At 32.9% G+C, this 16,185-nt stretch overlaps 2 protein-coding genes and 1 long non-coding RNA gene across 3 annotated transcripts; 2 read left to right on the forward strand and 1 right to left on the reverse strand.

The window, feature by feature from the left end:
* Positions 1–6: 6 nt before the first annotated feature.
* Positions 7–1,061, forward strand: LOC111716214 (uncharacterized). Its single transcript, XR_002768434.1, has 2 exons — positions 7–483; positions 574–1,061. It is a non-coding gene; the product is annotated as an uncharacterized LOC111716214 (long non-coding RNA).
* A 1,490-nt stretch (positions 1,062–2,551) lies between these two features.
* LOC111716212 (uncharacterized) lies at positions 2,552–15,514 on the reverse strand. Its single transcript, XM_023491653.1, has 7 exons — positions 15,508–15,514; positions 14,430–14,534; positions 13,535–13,612; positions 12,696–12,850; positions 11,251–11,322; positions 3,579–3,678; positions 2,552–3,363 (listed from the first exon to the last, which is right to left on the reverse strand). The coding sequence occupies exons 1-7, from the start codon at positions 15,512–15,514 to the stop codon at positions 3,314–3,316; spliced, it is 567 nt and encodes a 188-aa protein (XP_023347421.1). The 3' UTR covers positions 2,552–3,313.
* Positions 9,242–11,226, forward strand: LOC111716213 (uncharacterized). The gene is made up of 3 exons (XM_023491654.1): positions 9,242–9,621; positions 10,404–10,583; positions 10,988–11,226. Exons 1-3 carry the CDS (start codon positions 9,362–9,364, stop codon positions 11,217–11,219), a joined length of 672 nt encoding a protein of 223 aa, XP_023347422.1. The 5' UTR covers positions 9,242–9,361; the 3' UTR covers positions 11,220–11,226.
* Positions 15,515–16,185: the final 671 nt, after the last annotated feature.

The raw sequence follows: 16,185 nt of genomic DNA on the forward strand, positions 1-16,185 counted from the left end.
CGAAAGAAAAACCAAAAGAATCAAAATATTGACATAATTTATCACACCACCTAATTACACTGTGACTAGTACTTTTACTGTACAGGTACAGTGTAAAACCTATATAGAAACTGTACATCTGTTTTCTGTACGTACCGAATTATTCATGTGCGATGTCATGATGCTAATGAATTCAAACAATTGAAACCGTGATTGGTTCGACATGTTGTCGATTAAAATCCGAATTTACCGACTTAAATTCGCATTTCAGATAAACAGAGAATGTTATTATGTTATTACTCGATCCCTGCCCCTCAATGCTTTTAGTTGAAAACTTTTGACAAATTTATGCCTCAATATTTGCCATGACAACAGTTAAAATCAAAATATTAATGTAATTTCTCAATTTGCAATTGTAACACTGTGGAATAAAAATGTGTTCATAAGACCGAAGTCGGTTTAAAAAAATAGTGTTTCATGAAATCAACAAAGATTGTATCTAGTGTTAGTCAATTCTTTTTGATCCGTTTTTTTTACATTCAAACTTTTTGGCCTTTAAAGCAACTGACATGATAAAAATTGAATACAATTTAGTTTTTGAAATGCTCGATAACCCTGGAATGTGTTGAAAACGGATTGATCCCCAAAATTAAATCTAACTGTACCCCTCTAGTCTCATTTCTGTTTAGATAACGATGATAGGAAATGAAGTGAGAGTGGAGGCTAGGGAGGATTTTAAGGAGGAGAAGGATGGCCTCACTAAATCCCAGACACGAGACATGTTCCGTTGCTTTACCGTTCCCCGGGGAACCACGTCAGCCGACGTCACAAGTGCTCTGTCAGCTGATGGTCAGCTGACCCTCTCCATTAAACGGTCCAAGCCAGTACAGATCCCTATTGGACAAGGGGAGGAGATTAAAATAGAGAAAATCGGCGAAAGATCTGCAGAGAAATCCACGGAAAAACCTGTAGGCCAAATTGGCGAGAATCAGATGTAATGTAGAAAAAGAATAGGAATTTTGCTTTAGATTAACTAATGTTAAATATTGTATATTTATTGATAAATAAAGATGTCACCATAACTTTTCCTTTTTTATTTCTTTAAGGAATACCAATTTATTTTTCTAGTAACATGAATCGATAATTTACAGAACATAAATGGAAAAGAGCAAAATGATTATTAATAATGCATAATGGATTTCAACATTTATTAATTCTTTTTAATATCTTTAAAGTAATATTAACATGACAAAAAAGGCAAACCACATGTTGAAAATGCAAGGACTAGGAGAGTTTTGCGGTTATTGTTTCAAGAATCGTGTAATAACCAGAAAACTCTGGAATAGGAAGACGACTTTATAGCAATACTATATATATTTGATGTTTTTACAAAGCAAATAGTTTATGGGACACTAATTATATCTCTCATTAAGTGAATTTAGTCTGTTAACACTGCTCAATTGCTATGCCCCATGCTCATTACACTATTTAAAGTCATCAATTGAGTCGTCTTTCTATTTCAGAGTTTTCTGGTTCTGACTGTACATGTAGGTTGAAAACTGAATGTCACAAATAAATTCCAAGATGAAAGACGACTTTCAAGTTGTCGTGCTACTGTCATGTTTTTGATACACCCTGTATATTTTACATAACCCTATAGAAAACTACCAAAATTCTTCACTCTGGTCCAAAGGAATCAAATTTGAAAATGAAGGGTCGTGCAGATGTGGAGAAAGTAATAAAGGCCAAAATCTATCTAAAATCACCACAGTCAGTTTCGGGCAAAACTTAATTTTGTCTTATTTCAAAAGTAGCTCTTTTTCTTTGCAATGAAGAACAGAATTATGTTGCGGCCTGGGAGAATACGTTGTAGATTTATTTATGGTCAATATATAATTGTCAGAGCCGGCGATTTAAAAAATTCAAGAAAATACGACTCAGGTCTAAGCTGTCGTAGAGCTTCCGGATTCAAGCTGCATCTTATTTTTCACAGATTTGAGTTCAAAAAACCGGTCTAATTTTCTATTTGGCGGATTTTCATGGTAGAAATTGGCGCATTCCGAGTTTTTATGAGAACGAGACTCAATATTGAGACCTATTCTCAACTAAAACCAACCAAGGTTGGTTTTATTTTTATTGGGCCTCCTAAGTCTCGCAGCTGTCAATCACGCGACACAAGTTGTCGTCAAAGTTGAGCCTAATATTTGATCTTAAAGCTGGGTTTGAGAAAATACGACCCGCTGGCTCAGTTATCGATATATATATAGCAATTTTAGATGGATTAGACTAAGAAATTGAGTCTTTGTAACCTAATAAGGGTTTTAAATCCCAATATTTTTATAACCTAATTGTGTAAACCTTTGATATTTCAAACTGAGATTATTTTATCCATCAGAATTCAAGGTTTAGGTTGCTAATATATAGAGATTAGAAAATCAGAGTTTGATGCAAAGACTTAATACTTTTACATATATAAAGCAATAACAATAACATAAACTGCATATTATAATAGATATAAATGTTTAAAATTCTTTCTCTCTTTCTCTTTACCTCCTCCCTCACTTATTAAATATTTTTAAGGTTCCAAAAATTTTATTTTTGTATTTTTATGGATCAAAGAGCAAAGACTAGTTTTAATGCTTACAGAATACATGTTATAATTATATAATTTTGACTTAGAAGAAAAGGCAGTGTAGGTGCACTGAGTTTAAAGCAAGCTGGAGGTTAACTATTCAAGAAAATTAAACTATCAGGAAGCATCTTTGTTCTTCTTTTGCATTCAAGTTTGTAAGATACTTCCCGATATTTTATTTTTTTTACACGATCTTGGTGACTTAGTGATTTTTTTTACAGGGTTATATATAAAACATGGAATTAAACGTGAATCGAAAATTCTTCTTTTTAACTTTTAAACTTTTTTTGTGAATTCTATCTTTTAGCTTTAGGGTAATGGCTAACCTTACACATTTATGTACGTACATGAGTTCTAGGTAGTGATTTTGTACCACTATAGTAATTATGTACATTTTAACGTTATCATATAGCACTCAGATTTTAAATGCCCGAAATTGGACTATGAGATTTCACAGCTCAATACAAGTCGTGCATCCAACTAGAAAATCTGGAACAGTTTTTCTATGAAGATCTCAAAAATCCGCAATGTTAACTTGTATTTATTACACATGAAAAAATGATATTTTCAAATGTGACAGATAAAAATCTGACGAAGATTTTCATAGTTATTCCTACACATTTCTTAAAGGAAACACAAAAGATATATTTTTGACGCATTATTTAAATGTAATTGCGCATTTCTACGATTTGCGTCAGATTTCTAGAACTGTTTGGACTCCATTGCTGCACTCAAACTACGCCTCTTACGCCCTAAACAAAATGTGATTAAAATGAATTGATATAAATATTTTATTCTGATAAAAATCTTAAACATTTATTAAAAATGTGGGAAAAAATGAACGTGACATCTAACACATTTAAAATTAAAAATTTGTTTTCCAAAAACATTACGAATATTTTTCATAACTTTCTGGATATTTCCGAAAATTTTCCGAATACTCCCTTATACTTCCTGAAATGTTTACCAATTGGAGGAGCTCCGTAAAGAGTAGGAAGACCAGGTCTGGGAGTAGATTTCTCAATGATGAATGGTATATCCGGAATCTCGTAATTATATCCGGTTGTCTGAAACAAAAGTAAAATGTTAATTGAAATTCTGACATTTTGCCAAAATATATATTTTACATAGCTAGATAAGTTTTTGTTTTAACATAATTCATTTTAATATGGAATTTTTAATTTCTCTTTCTTAGAGCCTTTAACATACTTTCCATTTGTTCAGTCTCAACATTCTGTTTAGCCCCCTCCGTTCGACGATCCAAAAAGAAGCTTCAGTGGATCACACAGGTAGTTTTATTGTTTTAAAACGTTTAAATCGAGTTTTAATATTTATACAATAATAACCAGAAAACCAAAAAATGGAAAAAAAGACGACATTATAGCAATACTTAAGCGTTTGATGTTGTTACAAAGCTAATATTGTTACTAGTAACTTGCAAAGCACAATTTAAGTGAAATGGGCCTATTTACACTGTACAATTGCTATGTCTAATGTTCATTGAACTAGTTTAAGTCCTAACTTGAGTTTAAAAGTCGTCTTCCTATTTCAGAGTTTTCTGGATATAACTTTATTAAAGTTTAAAATTTTACATCATACAAAGAGAAACAGTGATGACGGATTAGAAATATATTTATCGCCATTTTTGTCAATGTGAGAGATCTGCTGAAAGTAACAATTATCCATTTTGTATACAGTTTAACCCAGAACTTCCGAAAATTAAAAGAATTTATCAAATGTCGTCTTGACCATTTTTCAATGTGAGAGATCTGCTGAAAGTAACAATTATCCATTTTGTGTACAGTTTAACCCAGAACTTCCGAAAATTAAAAGAATTTATCAAATGTCGTCTTGACCATTTTTCAATGGGTTTAATACTATTAATACTTAAATCTCAGTGCTCAAGTATTCAATTAGAAAACTAAATATCAGTAGGTTTTGAAAACGATGTCTCCAAAGTTCTAGTTCAAACTGTAACTTATTAATAAAATAATACAATTTAAGAATAATTAAAAGAGTTTGAAATATTATTAAAAACATCTTTTTTTATCAAAAGATTATGAATTTTCAGGCATCTGGACCATATGCTTTACGACATGATGCCAGCCACCTTCTCTGAGTTCAGGAGCTACCCCTTCCCAGACTCCAAGGAGGGGAAGGAGGGGAAGGACAGGAGCGTGGTTGAGGCTGGGAAGGAGGATAATGAGGGGATGATCTGGAAGGAATTTTTCTCGCCATTTTTCTCCGGAAGGTTTGTTAAAAAATTCGAATTAGTCAAATTTTTCATTTTTTTTTTTTTACTTTTTATGGTCAAAAGGAATTTTTATTAAATTCAAGGAGTAGCATGTCCGATTTACAACGGTATCCTTTAAAACCTTTATCTGATCAAGAACGTGAAAGATGTAATGTGTTTTTTTCTATCTTGAAAAAAAGTGATAAATTCTGATAATTCCTTTTTTAACTAGAAATGCCTAAGTCACTTTTGTAGCAAACCAGAATTTAAAAAAAATTAATAATTCATCTTAAAATATAATTGCTGATGTATGACTGCTTTAAAGACGACTTTTAAACTTTTCTTGAATTCTGAAAAGTCCTAGTTCATAGGTTTATTTTTCAAAAATATTTATTTATTGTTTTATATTTAAATTTGTTTAGAATGATGATGCCCCTGAAGACTATGGGTACTGGTATAAAGATAGAAGAGGATGGAGAATTTATTAAATGTAAAATTGATACAAGTGGATTTAAACCAGAAAATGTCAAGGTAGGATATTTTTTATATTTTGACATTTACTCGGACATTTACTCGAGTACATTTACTCGGACATTTACTCGAGTACATTTACTTCAGTTTAAACAAATATTTGTTGGTGATGATGATCGATAATAATATTATGATAATGATGATAATAATGATGATAAGGATAATGGTAATGGTAATGGTAATGATAATAATGATAATGATAATGATGGTAATGATAATGATAATGATAATAATGATAATGATAATGATAATGATAATGATAATGATAATGATAATGATAATGATAATGATAATGATAATAATGATAATAATGATAATAATGATAATGATGATAATGGTAATGGTAATAATAATGATAATGATAATAATGATAATGATAATGATAATGATAATAATGATAATAATGATAATGATGATAAGGATAATGGTAATGGTAATGATAATGATAATGATAATGATAATGATAATGATAATGATAATGATAATGATAATGATAATGATAATGATAATGATAAAAATTGATTTTTTTACGGTCTAAGTCGTATGTTGAACTTTTCTGAATTTGTATGGACGGTAAGTTATTCGGTATGAGACGTCTTTAACAAGTTTCTCCTTATAGACACAACAGATAGAAGTAAGATTAGTAGCGATCAAAAGCGCTTTTTTATCGCATTAAGCCTATACCCCCTTTCATTTTTCGCGAATACTCCCTTTAAGAATCAACTGATGATTGCTTTAGTCCCATGATTGACAGCTGCCAGCTCTTAGACTCAACTTAAGGAGGTAGGTCCAATAAAAATAAACCTGTCCTTGGTTGGGTTCATTGGAGAATTCAAACCACTAAAATATCACATCGGGGTCACCAACATAGAAGTCGTGAGGACGGACTCTAATAGCAAGGCTAGGCTGGTTCAGTAAACTATATATTTTGTCTATATTATCGAGATCAAAACAACTGAGAGAATCACATGAATAAACTGAATATATTTGGTTTGGCTTTGGCGGAACTCTTCAGACTTCTAGATATATCGTCTTCCACACAATTACAGTATCATACCAATTTTAAAAACCTAACTCTGCCTAATATTAATTGCTTTTTCCCCCATTAAATGTCGTTTTCTTGTACCAAAAAGTGATACTTTAGTAGATACAAAACAGATGATAAACAGTGGGCCCTGTAATGTATTAACATGAGGTTGAATATTTATTTGTAAGGGGAAAAAGAATTAGAATAAAGATGACATCTTAATCTTTTTACATTTGTCAGATTGGGAAAATGAAAATGATATTTTATTTCCAATAATTGATGAATGACTAAGCTAGAGTGTTTAAAAACTGAGCTTTCCAAGATGTGGTCTATCTTTTTGTCTCTTCAAAATTGACGTAAATATTTTAAAATGTTATTGATTTTGTATTTTTGAATTTTAGAAATCCTGAGACAAGGGTTTATGGCGTTAAAAATTATTACTGGGAAAATACTAAATTGTGTTTACAAAATAATGCCTTGTAGAACAAAGACAATAAAGAAGGACACCCAATGTTGACCATAAACAGACTGGAGGGGGGGGGGACGCCCCCCCCTCACCTCTCATTACAATCCAAATACCTTAACTCTAAGGATATACAGAGATTCAGACCAATTCATTCCAGCCTTTATAGGGTTAAGTTGAAGAAACAATTATGAATCATTCCCACTGTATACTTGTTGACTTTAAAGTCACTATAATAAAATAAAAGAGATCTAAATGGATATTTCTAACATTTATTTAATAAAAACGAAAGTTTTGAAATATTTGCATTTAAGGCGGAGTTAAACTTGGTTGGTTTAGAAATTAACAAAGGAATAAATGATGAGTATTTGGGGGGACTTCAGGGGAGTGATGTAGAGCTTCATGTTGGTGGAGCAGATCAACAGGAGCGTCGCGCTGAGTATCTGCATCATCATCATAAAGGAGTCATGGGGGTGATGTAGAGCTTCATGTTGGTGGAGCAGACCAACAGGAGCGTCCCGCTGAGTATCTGCGTCATCATCATAAAGGAGTCAAGAGGCTCCCTTTGTCGGAGTTGTTACCGGCTCAACTCTCTAAACCTGACCGACTGCTGGGGTGAGGCGGGGAACAAAGGAGCGGGGTTTACATGTGTGTGTTTCGTGGAGGAAATGGATCCTGTGTATACACACATCTTGAGAATATTTGACGGCAATTGAGTCGGTAAAATCGTCTTCCTTATATTTCGAATTTATGTTAACAATACTGTATAGTCATGAGTAACTTTCAAGGGAGGGTGGCTTATTTATAGTTTTGTTCTTAATGGAAGGGGCTTACCCCCCCCCCCCCCTCATACCTGCACGTCCCACAGTCTTACTCTTAGTCAACATTAAAGTTATTATTTTGAATCCTCAGTATTATAAATGTTAAATCCTATGGTAAGGTCGGGGAGCATAGAAAATAGAATATATATTAGAGGATTTACTAGAAAAAAGTGTAAAACGGCCATTTTGTTGTACTGTTTCCATACTGCAGGTGTACTTCACATATTTTTGCTATATAACCTTTTGGGCCCTGGAATATCATTTTATAGAAAATCTAAAATGATAATGGTTATGATTAGAGATACTGGAATAATCTGATAAAATATCAACTTAACGTTTTAAAGAGAAAAAAAAGAATTTTGTATAACTGTACAATTTTTTTCTTCTTAAAAATACAAAAAAATATCAAAAAATGCTTTTTCTTGTTTTTTTTACAAATATTGCGCTGTCCACATTTTAGGAGAAACATTTTTTTTACTTGTTTCATTGTTCACTGTTAAGATTTCATTCGAACCTTTATTTATTTTGAAGTTGTATTGCTTAATTTTATGACAAAGATTTTATCAGAAGTTTTAATTTTTTTAGCAGGGTGAATATAGCTGCTTTTTGATTTTTTGATAGAATTAACAACTTAAAAAAAATATGTAATTTTTTTAAGACAACCGACAAAAATATGTACTTAATTTCATGATAACACTTATGAATGTTTTGAGTCTGGTAAAAAGTCATCATCATTGGAGTAAGATTGGAGACTCCCATGGACGTCTCATTGTAGACCCCCAAGATTTTCATTGGAAACACCAAACTTTTCATTGGAGCCCTCAGATTTTCATTATCGACTCTAAGAATTAGAAAATCTGGGGGTTTCCAATGAATATCTGGGGTCTCCAATGAAAATTTGGGGGTCTTCAATAAAAATTTTGGGATCTCTAATGCAAATCTGGCTGTCTTCAACGAAAATATGGGGTCTCCAATGAAAATCTGTGGGTCTCCATTCTCCTATAACAATCTTGGGGTCTTCAAAAAAAATCTGGGGCCTCCAATGAAATTCTGGGGGTATCCAATGAAATTCTGGGGGTCTCCAATGAAAATCTTGAAGTCTCCTATGAAAATCTGGGGGTCTCAAACGAAAGTTTAGGGGTCTCCAATAGACGTCCTTTGGGGCCTTTAATAGTACTCCAATGATGATGATTTCTTCCCAGACGTGACTATAGAATATTTTTATCTTTTTGATTTTTTTACTGTTTGTTATTTTTATTTTTGTTTATCAAACCCCCTGTTTATAGAATCTTTATTCATGTGTATTTTTGACAAAACCTTTAAATTTTCTAACTTTTTCGGTTTAATTAATTGATTAATGTTTTGTTGTAAATTTGGAAGAATTTGTTTTTGCGTTGTGATTTGTGAACTTGTGATCAGCAATTGGAGGGGTCGAATTCTAATTCCTAGAAACACAATTACGCATTTCAATTTACGCATGTCCGATACCTTTTATTTACGTCTTAGTAAGGTGAATCAGAAAGGGGTTTGACGGGGGAGGGGGTCTTCTCATCCACCTTGGGTTGGGCCCGGGGGGAGGGGCACCTCGGTATATAAACCCCTTTGCTTTGGAACTTATCCATCAGTTCTATTCAACTATTCAATCTGATAACAAGATAGACATAATAATTCAAAAATGTTTAAATCGGCTCAAACAATCGTCCGCGGCGTCCATACTAAAGGAGTCGCCAAAGCAGTCGAACAAGTTGTCGAAAAGGTTGAGAAAGCTGTAGGCCAAGTAGAGAAGGTTGTCGAGAAAGCTCTCCCCGGAGAAGAATTTTCCACTGCGCATCGACACTTTGACAAGATGCTTTATGAAATGATGCCCGCCACATTTTCTGAGTTTAAATCCTATCCGTTCGACGATCCAAAAAGAAGCTTCAGTGGATCACACAGGTAGTTTTATTGTTTTAAAACGTTTAAATCGAGTTTTAATATTTATACAATAATAACCAGAAAACCAAAAAATGGAAAAAAAGACGACATTATAGCAATACTTAAGCGTTTGATGTTGTTACAAAGCTAATATTGTTACTAGTAACTTGCAAAGCACAATTTAAGTGAAATGGGCCTATTTACACTGTACAATTGCTATGTCTAATGTTCATTGAACTAGTTTAAGTCCTAACTTGAGTTTAAAAGTCGTCTTCCTATTTCAGAGTTTTCTGGATATAACTTTATTAAAGTTTAAAATTTTACATCATACAAAGAGAAACAGTGATGACGGATTAGAAATATATTTATCGCCATTTTTGTCAATGTGAGAGATCTGCTGAAAGTAACAATTATCCATTTTGTATACAGTTTAACCCAGAACTTCCGAAAATTAAAAGAATTTATCAAATGTCGTCTTGACCATTTTTCAATGTGAGAGATCTGCTGAAAGTAACAATTATCCATTTTGTGTACAGTTTAACCCAGAACTTCCGAAAATTAAAAGAATTTATCAAATGTCGTCTTGACCATTTTTCAATGGGTTTAATACTATTAATACTTAAATCTCAGTGCTCAAGTATTCAATTAGAAAACTAAATATCAGTAGGTTTTGAAAACGATGTCTCCAAAGTTCTAGTTCAAACTGTAACTTATTAATAAAATAATACAATTTAAGAATAATTAAAAGAGTTTGAAATATTATTAAAAACATCTTTTTTTATCAAAAGATTATGAATTTTCAGGCATCTGGACCATATGCTTTACGACATGATGCCAGCCACCTTCTCTGAGTTCAGGAGCTACCCCTTCCCAGACTCCAAGGAGGGGAAGGAGGGGAAGGACAGGAGCGTGGTTGAGGCTGGGAAGGAGGATAATGAGGGGATGATCTGGAAGGAATTTTTCTCGCCATTTTTCTCCGGAAGGTTTGTTAAAAAATTCGAATTAGTCAAATTTTTCATTTTTTTTTTTTTACTTTTTATGGTCAAAAGGAATTTTTATTAAATTCAAGGAGTAGCATGTCCGATTTACAACGGTATCCTTTAAAACCTTTATCTGATCAAGAACGTGAAAGATGTAATGTGTTTTTTTCTATCTTGAAAAAAAGTGATAAATTCTGATAATTCCTTTTTTAACTAGAAATGCCTAAGTCACTTTTGTAGCAAACCAGAATTTAAAAAAAATTAATAATTCATCTTAAAATATAATTGCTGATGTATGACTGCTTTAAAGACGACTTTTAAACTTTTCTTGAATTCTGAAAAGTCCTAGTTCATAGGTTTATTTTTCAAAAATATTTATTTATTGTTTTATATTTAAATTTGTTTAGAATGATGATGCCCCTGAAGACTATGGGTACTGGTATAAAGATAGAAGAGGATGGAGAATTTATTAAATGTAAAATTGATACAAGTGGATTTAAACCAGAAAATGTCAAGGTAGGATATTTTTTATATTTTGACATTTACTCGGACATTTACTCGAGTACATTTACTCGGACATTTACTCGAGTACATTTACTTCAGTTTAAACAAATATTTGTTGGTGATGATGATCGATAATAATATTATGATAATGATGAACAATGTTCACCTTAGTAGTTGTTGGTCCTGGAAGAACAGCTGGGAAGCTTTCACTCTCTTCTTCAGCAATAACAGGTTCAACCTGTAAACAAAACAATGAATGTCTACTGCTCAGCAATAACAGGTTCCACCTGGAAACAAAACAATAAATGTCTACTGTTCAGCAATAACAGGTTCAACCTGGAAAACAAAACAATGGTTGTCTTCTGTTCAGCAATAACAGGTTCCACCTGTAAACAAAACAATGAATGTCTTCTGTTCAGCAATATCAGGTTCCACCTGGAAACAAAACAATGGTTGTCTCCTGTTCTGCAATAACAGGTTCCACCTGTAAACAAAATGATGGTTGTATCCTGTTCAGCAATAACAGGTTCCACCTGGAAACAAAACAATGGTTGTCTCCTGTTCAGCAATAACAGGTTCAACCAGGAAAACAAAACAATGGTTGTCTTCTGTTCAGCAATATCAGGTTCCACCTGTAAACAAAATGATGGTTGTATCCTGTTCAGCAATAACAGGTTCAACATGAAAACACAACAATGGTTGTCTCCTGTTCAGCAATAACAGGTTCAACATGGAAACAAAACAATGGATATCTACTGTTCAGCAATAACAGGTTCCACCTGGAAAACAAAACAATGGATATCTACTGTTCAGCAATTTCTAATCATGGTTAAGCAAAATAAAGGAGAGATCAAGTAAGCGGTGCGAAAAAAATCTCTTAAAGGTCGACTGTAAGCGTAATTTCAAGTGACCCTCCATGCAACGATGGCAATGCCCGATTCACAACAGAATCTTTAAAAGCTTTGTCGGATCAAGTACTATGTTTTTATCAATCTTTATGATTATAAAAACTGATTGTTATCATTTGTGGTTTCTCTACAAAAAGGAATTACGCATTTCCACTGCAGAAAAGACATATGGGAATGATCATAAATATCTCTTTTGAACACAAAAAAACGACAATATCTTCAAAATTATTGATCAGATAAAGGTTTCAAGGGTACCGTTATGAATCAGCATTGTCATCTTTGCATAAATATTCACTTACAACTACGCATACAGTCCCTTTAAAACTTTTTAAAAAGTTAAAATAAAATTTCTGGCATTGGAATCCAAATCCTGGAGTACTAAGAAGTGGAAAAGGAAGACGACAGTACATGTACATTTACAGTGTACACAGACTCATTTCTGGGTACACTAAAAAACTATATTTTAGCTAAAAATTTGCACAACTAATCGTTTTATAAAAAAACAAGATTGCTGTATACAGAAATGTGGGGTTTTTTGTCCAAGTTTGAAAGTATTTTTAAAGTTTGGTCTCTGCTCTGGAGGCTTGTAAGCAATTAAACTATAATATAATGTCGTCATCATTGTATTGATATTAAAGTCGATCATGGAAAAATATATGGACCCTGTAAATATTTTTTTCTTAAAAAAAAATTTATTTCTTACAGGTAGAGGTGCAGGAGCAGGTGTAGGCCTGGGTGCAGGAGCTACTGTTGGTCTCGGAGCCGGAGCGGCTGTTGGTTTAGGTCCATCAACGCAGGTATCTGCACACCCATCAAAACAGCACAGACCGTTGTTGGGACAGTCAGTGTCAGTTTGCCCTAGAAAAAATTATTATCATAGCCAGCATATATATCAATACAAAATCGTAACTGAAAAGCTACACAATAGAGAATGTTAAGTGTATATAAATGAATTATCAGGTATAGAAATTGTATCAAATCACCATTGCAGTGACCGCTTCTGCATTGCATTGTATACTAACCATTGTATTGTAGGAATTAATATGTTTTTTAAATTCAACTTAGATTTCTTATCACACAAAAGTTATAGCTTAAGAGTCATTGGTTTCACTTTTTCAGTTTTTCATGGAGGCATTATTGAATTATAAGGGGGTGAATGTCTGAATATTGCTAAATAGCCCTTTTTAGAAAATAGAAAACTAGATTATTTGTATTGATGCAATCAAAGAATATAGTTATATTTCAGTAATAAAATTGTTATAGTAAATGATAGTGCAGTACAGAACGTAGTACAGTACAGAACGTAGTACGGTACAGTACAGTACATACCAGTACAGTATAGTGAAGTACAGTACAGTACAGTACAGTACAGACCAGTACAGTACAGTACAGTACAGTACAGTACAGTACATTACAGTACAGTACAGTACAGTACAGTACAGTACAGTACAGTACAGTACAGTACAGTACAGTACAGTACAGTACAGTACAGTACAGACCAGTACAGTACCGTACAGTACAGTATGAAGTACAGTTTAGTACCTGGACTCCAGCAGTTAGAAACTGTTCCTGAACACTGATCTGCGGGTAGAGGAGAGGCAGCAGGACACTGCCCAGCACCTGATAAAATATCAATGTTAAAAAGATATATTTAACATTTTTTTAAATGTTTATTTGTAACTGCACAGAACAGAGATTGGCATAAAAGAGTGTCCCTTGGTATGAAGATGTTTAGTCCCATTGAGCCTGAAAAGGAGTTCAAAGAGTACAATTCTTGTAAATGTTCACAATAATACAGTATGAACCCTGGACATATCCGTTACAATTTCTTCTTTTTATAAAAGTTTATGCGGAATCGGACTTGGGAATCCTGGACAGATTGTCAGAGTATTTGTTCTGAGAAAATTAAATGATTTTAAAGAACATTTTTCCTTTTGAAAGATGTTCCAGGGACCAAAATGTTATGATATCACAAATGTGTAAACTGTAAAGTACACCTGCAGTATGAGAACATAACAATAAAATGGGGGTTTTACACATTTTTCAACTTAATTCCACTCTATACTTATCTATTCTCTTTGGCTGTAACCTTCTATGTAATTAATGGTTAGAATTATTTTTAATTACTATTGCTAGTTTTATTTATTATTTATTTATTTAAAATAAATAAATCATGTTTAAAACTTGCTGTAAAATCTGTATCTTTTAAAAATACACACTTACACATACAATTCAAATAATGTAATGCAAATATAAAAAGTTAATAGCATGTGAGCTTTCTGTTTTCGTTTTTTTCAATATTTTTGTTATAAATCAAATGTTTTATTGAAAACTCGCAATTATAATTTATTTGGTTCAGCAAAATGTGAAAGGTGGAAATACATATCTTTTGAAGCTCTACAATATTTTGATAAAAAACTGTTGTTTTAAAATATACCTCCATCTCCCCCAGCTACTCCTAGTCCACCAAAAGCCCCCTCAGCACCAGCATATAGACCAGTAGAAGCAGAACAGTCCACGTTGAACCTTAAACCAAACCAAACTTTTTAGAGTCGGCCATGTTTATTTTTAGATTTTCTTTATTTATTCATATTTGTGTGTTTATATTCAAGTTCATGTTCATGTTCATGTTATGTTCATGTTATGTTCATGTTCATGTTCATGTTCATGTTCATGTTCATGTTCATGTTCATGTTCATGTTCATGTTAATGTTAATGTTCATGTTAATGTTAATGTTCATGTTCATGTTCATGTTCATGTTCATGTTCATGTTCATGTTCAAGTTCATGTTCATGTTAATGTTCATGTTCATTTTCATGTTCATGTTTATTTTCATGTTCATGTTCATGTTCATGTTCATGTTCATGTTCATGTTCATGTTCATGTTCATGTTCATGTTCATGTTCATGTTCATGTTCATGTTACAAAAAATGGTTATGAGTTATTGAATCAATTCAGAGTTAATACGTGTATACTGTACATTAAAACCCTGATAACTGTGGAATAGGAAGACGACCGTTTGACTCAAGTTAGGAATTTAAATGGTGTAATAAACTTGAAGCACATCAATCAATGCGTATAGTGTTCACATACCCTTTTTTATTTAACATAAAGTGATTTATAAGCTTTAGAGGCCATTCCTCATCCATCTATCAGAAAAGAATTTAGCGATGGTTTTATCATCCTGTAAAGTTCGACCAATGTTCATACATGTGGTAAAACATTTGCTATAACACAACATCAAATTGACTGCATTTGATTGCTTAAATGTCGTCTTCCTAATTCAATAACTCACGGGCACATTTTCAAAAACAAATAATGAGTATAATTTTTTCCTGGAGGCAAACATGGTAGGCCTGGCACTCCATCTCTGGGTCGGCATAGTAACCTAATAAAATATAACATATCAAAAACAGATTGGTTTTAAAATAATTTTCGACAGAAAGAAAACGACATTTACATAACATTTTATTTCTGGTTTCTATTGTGTTCGTTTCTGTTGATTATGCATTGCCTTCCATTCTCTCCTATCGATCCTAATTCAGGCGCGCAACTAGGGGGGGGGCCAGGGGGGCCAGGCCCCCCCCTAGCCTGATTAAGGGGGGGGCATGCCCCTCCCTAGAGAAGTCTTGCCCCCCCCTGTAGGGGGGGGCAAGAAGTGACGAAGTCCACCCTGTTTTGCAATTTAGCGATTCATGAATCCTGACCCTGAGGAAATTTAAGAGCTCTTATCGTAAAATAAAAAAAGATAATTGAACGTTAGTTTATTGAGCTTATAGTTCAATCCGTATAGCACTTAATACACCATATATACACACACACAGACCCCCTTCGTCTCCGAGCCTAACTACTGCCGTAGATCAGAACAGGTTGACAAGGTTCCAAGGTGCCTTAATCTTTGTTGTTTTCACTATTCAGTTTTTTTCCTGGGAAAGGGAAAGGGGGTTTATTAAGTATTTTTTAGATATTTTCACTATCAGTTCTGCCACTTATTATGATATTGCTTTAATACTGTAGTACAACTATTAAATTAATCCTTCGGCTTCATGTTCACCGCAAATATTGTGTGATGTGTCATATTAAAAAAAATATATTTCATGTAAAATCATGAATTTTTAATGAAAGGCATTTCTTGTCAGTTTTTGAGTACAATGTACATATTTGATTTATGGATAACTAATGAAAATTTATA

Source organism: Eurytemora carolleeae, unplaced genomic scaffold, assembly GCF_000591075.1.
Source record: "Eurytemora carolleeae unplaced genomic scaffold, Eaff_2.0 scaffold1002, whole genome shotgun sequence".
NCBI classification, from domain to species: domain Eukaryota; kingdom Metazoa; phylum Arthropoda; class Copepoda; order Calanoida; family Temoridae; genus Eurytemora; species Eurytemora carolleeae.

Bases quoted from the DNA above. Each gene is read 5' to 3' on its own strand.
- LOC111716213 (XM_023491654.1), top strand. From the start codon at position 9,362: ATGTTTAAATCGGCTCAAACAATCGTCCGCGGCGTCCATACTAAAGGA. The intron at 9,622-10,403 runs GTAGTTTTATTG...ATGAATTTTCAG, and splicing joins AGCTTCAGTGGATCACACAG to GCATCTGGACCATATGCTTT. The intron at 10,584-10,987 runs GTTTGTTAAAAA...AAATTTGTTTAG, and splicing joins TCGCCATTTTTCTCCGGAAG to AATGATGATGCCCCTGAAGA.
- LOC111716212 (XM_023491653.1), bottom strand. The intron at 13,613-14,429 runs GTATATTTTAAA...ATATTTTATCAG, and splicing joins AGTAGCTGGGGGAGATGGAG to GTGCTGGGCAGTGTCCTGCT. The intron at 12,851-13,534 runs GTACTAAACTGT...AATTTTTTCTAG, and splicing joins TTCTAACTGCTGGAGTCCAG to GGCAAACTGACACTGACTGT.